Source organism: Pollachius pollachius, assembly GCF_949987615.1.
Source record: "Pollachius pollachius genome assembly, chromosome: 11".
Lineage (NCBI taxonomy): Eukaryota > Metazoa > Chordata > Actinopteri > Gadiformes > Gadidae > Pollachius > Pollachius pollachius.
The window spans coordinates 18169949-18173585 of record NC_136944.1 but is presented as its reverse complement, the minus strand read 5'-3'; the positions used below and the strand labels follow the sequence as shown (position 1 = coordinate 18173585).

Below are 3637 nucleotides of genomic sequence, written 5' to 3'. Positions count from 1 at the left end.
TTTAGGTTTATGAACCACAGGGCGTCCGCAAACTGCCGCTACCAACCGACCTGCTACGAGCATGCTGCCAACTGCTACACACACGCGGTGAGAAGACAGAAAGTATAGATGATAACATGTTATGTACTGACGTTAACCCTAGGGTTCACCAACCTGTGGGTCGTGGGCCCCCAGGTCGTTCGATATGCTGGTAAAGCTGAGGAGGGAGATTGCGAGTTTAAATGCTGAGGATATTTCACAATCCTTTCCTGTTTTAACACTAACACACACGATTATTATGCAATCAGATTGTCTAATAATTGTACAGCCATGACCGAATTACCTTGTCACTGGGACGTGATGGGTTTCAAACTATCACCTGAATAGTCAAAGCTTTTCTCGGTGTTGTGGTTCTGATATGGGTGCTGTATCGGTGCGCTTGTTTCAGCTGCCGGTGGTGCCGGCGTTTTGTGGCATGGCGCTGCTGCACCGCCAGTCGGACGATGGTTGGCAGCGTCTGACGGCAGTGGTTTATGGCCTGGGCCTCATCGCCCTCTTCCTCGTCTCCTCCGTCTTCCACATCATCTCCTGGAAGAAAAGCCACATGAGGTGAGAGAGAGGGGTTGATGGTTGGGTGGGTGATGGTTAGGTAGCTTGCCATAAGGGCTAAAGTAAACAATAAATGACAGCACTACTTGAATCCCGAATTGTTAACTTTTTTAATAAAATATTTTCGAGATTTTGTTTATGTATTATTTATGTATGCATGTTTTGTGGCAGTTTTTACAAACGTACTTAGTCAAAGACCTTCGCGGTCGCATATTGTTGTTGAGACTAAAATAATTTTTTGTGTGTGTAGGTCTGTGGAACACTGCTTCCACATGTGTGACAGAGTTGTGATCTACATCTTCATCGCTGCCTCCTACACCCCCTGGTGAGTCTCTTGCTGTAGGACTACGACATAGGACTACAACCATAAGACTACATCATAGTAGTACAATATAGGACTACACAAAGTATGACAACATAGAACTGCAACCACAAAACTATAACCAGAATAAAGAAAGAATTACCACAACATTGAAGAACGGGGTTGAATGTCCCTCGGAGACCGTCAGGCTTATCCGTCTGTTATTTTTAGTGCAGCGTCGAAGGCTACTTTGGTCTTTGTCTCGGTGTTCAGGTTGAACCTCAGGGAGCTCGGCCCGCTAGCCTCTCACATGCGCTGGTTCGTTTGGTTCATGGCCGCCGCAGGGAGCATCTACGTGTTCAACTTCCACGAGAGGTGAGGACCCCCTAGCCTAGCGCACTGTTGCCACTGACCAAGGACCGTGCTTGCATTGAGCTAGAGCAGCTTGGAACAACATGAAAGCTAGTCGGATTCAGGGGCCGGGCAAATAATTGGTTGATCGATTTTTACTGCATGAAAATAAATTAAAGAAAGTCGTGTGTGTGTGTGTGTGTGTGTGTGTGTGTTCGTTCAGGTATAAGTTGGTAGAACTGGCCTTCTATCTCACCATGGGCTTCCTCCCAGCATCTGCCGTTACCTCCATGGTAAGACCCGCTCCTTCCTCCTCTTCCTTGTTCTTGTTTCAGGTCATTGAGGCACCACTATGCAACCAGAAGTTCAAGGGTTTCAGACTAAAAGGGGAAAGCCAGGGAAGGCCACAGCGCTGTGTTGATCCACACTGGCTGGTACCCCCTTGACATGAACCTTGTGGTGTTGACTTTCTTTTGGGTTTGACTCTAGATAACATAAACACTAGCTGTGTAGGCAGAGAGAACTCAACTGTTCAGCACACAAAGCCGTCTCAATATAACGGCTCTGTATTAGTGTAGCCGCTCAGCCCTTGGTGACCTCGGCATCACGAGAAGAAGGCCACTTGAGGTTGGAGCGGATTAGAGCTTTTACACTTTGGTTTGGCGGAGACTGGCAAAAACAGGATCTTAAAAAAAAACATGTATATGATAATTTTGGTTATAGTGACAAAATGGCAGTTAACTATGTTGAAGATCATGTCAGTCATGACAACGTTTTAAACAAGACTGTGTGTGTGTGTGTGTGTGTGTGTGTGTGTGTGTGTGTGTGTGTGTGTGTGTGTGTGTGTGTGTGTGTGTGTGTGTGTGTGTGTGTGTGTGTCTGGTGTGTGTGTCAGACTAACACAGAGGGCCTCCCGGAGCTGGCTGTGGGCGGGCTCCTGTACTGCCTGGGCGTGTTCTTCTTCAAGTCAGACGGCATCATCCCCTTCGCCCACGCCATCTGGCACATCTTTGTAGCTCTGGCCGCCACCGTGCACTTCTACGCCATATGGAAGTACCTGTACCGCCCCCCCGGCCTGCCCTCGGACCCACAGTCCTGACCCCTTACCCAGCTTCACAAAATAAAAGTCCTCTGGTTTACAAAACAAGGGTCCAAGTTTACATGGACGGCTCCCTCTTGGTGACCACTTTCTAAACGACTTTAAAAACTCCTTTTTCCAAACCGTTTCTACGAGTCTTTCCATGAACCCGGACCAACTATGAAGACCAAGACCAATGTGATCATCCTGTTGGGCTGCAGGACGTGTTTATAATGGGCCCAGTGCACTTGAACCGAGACCACATTCCACACGAACATCTCTTTAGCCCACCTCTCCTTGATAACCTCAGGCAGCCATTTTAACTTGGTGATTTGAACCCCAAGGTGGAGGGATTTGTAGTTTTTCTTTCCTTCTAGGTACTTCAGACTCTCTTTGGAAGTAGCACAAGGATGTGGTCATAATGACCGGAATGGCTTTTGAACTTTTGGGATGAAAATACAACCCCCAGCGCTGAACATGCACCTACCCAACCGACCTCCTGTGACACTGTAAACCTTCTGAACCGGTCTGCACTGGTTTAGATATGTCAGAATCAGTTTGAACATGTTCGAACGCTAAACCGGTTTACACCAGTTCATGCGACTGGTTTGCAATGTTTTAGAATGGAATGATACTTGTCATCTTGATGCGCTCGGAGATGCCAGTAAAGCAGATATTTTGTGTACATTTCTGTAAATATTTAGCACACCACTCACTAGGTTGGAGTCAGTCGGGTAGCAGGCTGACACATGGGTTTGTATCAGGGCTGGTAGGTGCCAGTCTAGGATGTCAGCATCTCTGGCTTGCTCCATCAAGGGAGCAGGTACCTCTGTAACATGACCCACAGGAAGTATTGGTTACTAACAGGATGTCACCTCCAGCCCTCATTTCAAAAGGATAAGTTTCTAATTGTTCCTCAGAATAGATCGCTAGTGTCTAGGTGTTTTGTGTGAGATGAGTGTTGCCACTATACTTCTTTACATTTAATACTTTTTTCCAGAACGTTTGCTACATGAACTGTGCCACTTGATGAACGAGATAGACTGCTGTGGTATTTTTAAGATGCTTTCTAATGAACAAACGTAAAATCACCTTCAACAGGGTGCGACAAGTGAACCGATCAATATTATCTGATGATTCCGGGATGTGTGTTTACGTTGTAGTCTGAATGCTTTGGTATTTTTGAATCATGGCTTGTACCCTCAGTCCTTAACCACTGGCTTTGGGAATGCTTCTCAGTATTTCTGCATCACAGGTTGTCATGACGATGACGCGGTGCTGCAGTCCCTGGATGTTTCCCCACCACACTGAATTTGTAA

At 46.7% G+C, this 3637-nt stretch overlaps 1 protein-coding gene across 1 annotated transcript in view; it reads left to right on the top strand.

The window, feature by feature from the left end:
• The window catches only part of mmd (monocyte to macrophage differentiation-associated), a 4164-nt gene extending 527 nt beyond the window's left edge, over positions 1–3637 (top strand). Inside the window, exons 2-7 of the mRNA XM_079746556.1 lie at positions 6–87; positions 428–588; positions 839–913; positions 1163–1264; positions 1464–1533; positions 2136–3637. Of these exons, the coding sequence (XP_079602682.1) occupies positions 6–87; positions 428–588; positions 839–913; positions 1163–1264; positions 1464–1533; positions 2136–2339 (694 nt within the window). The 3' untranslated portion in view covers positions 2340–3637. The remainder of the gene's footprint in view (positions 1–5; positions 88–427; positions 589–838; positions 914–1162; positions 1265–1463; positions 1534–2135) is intronic.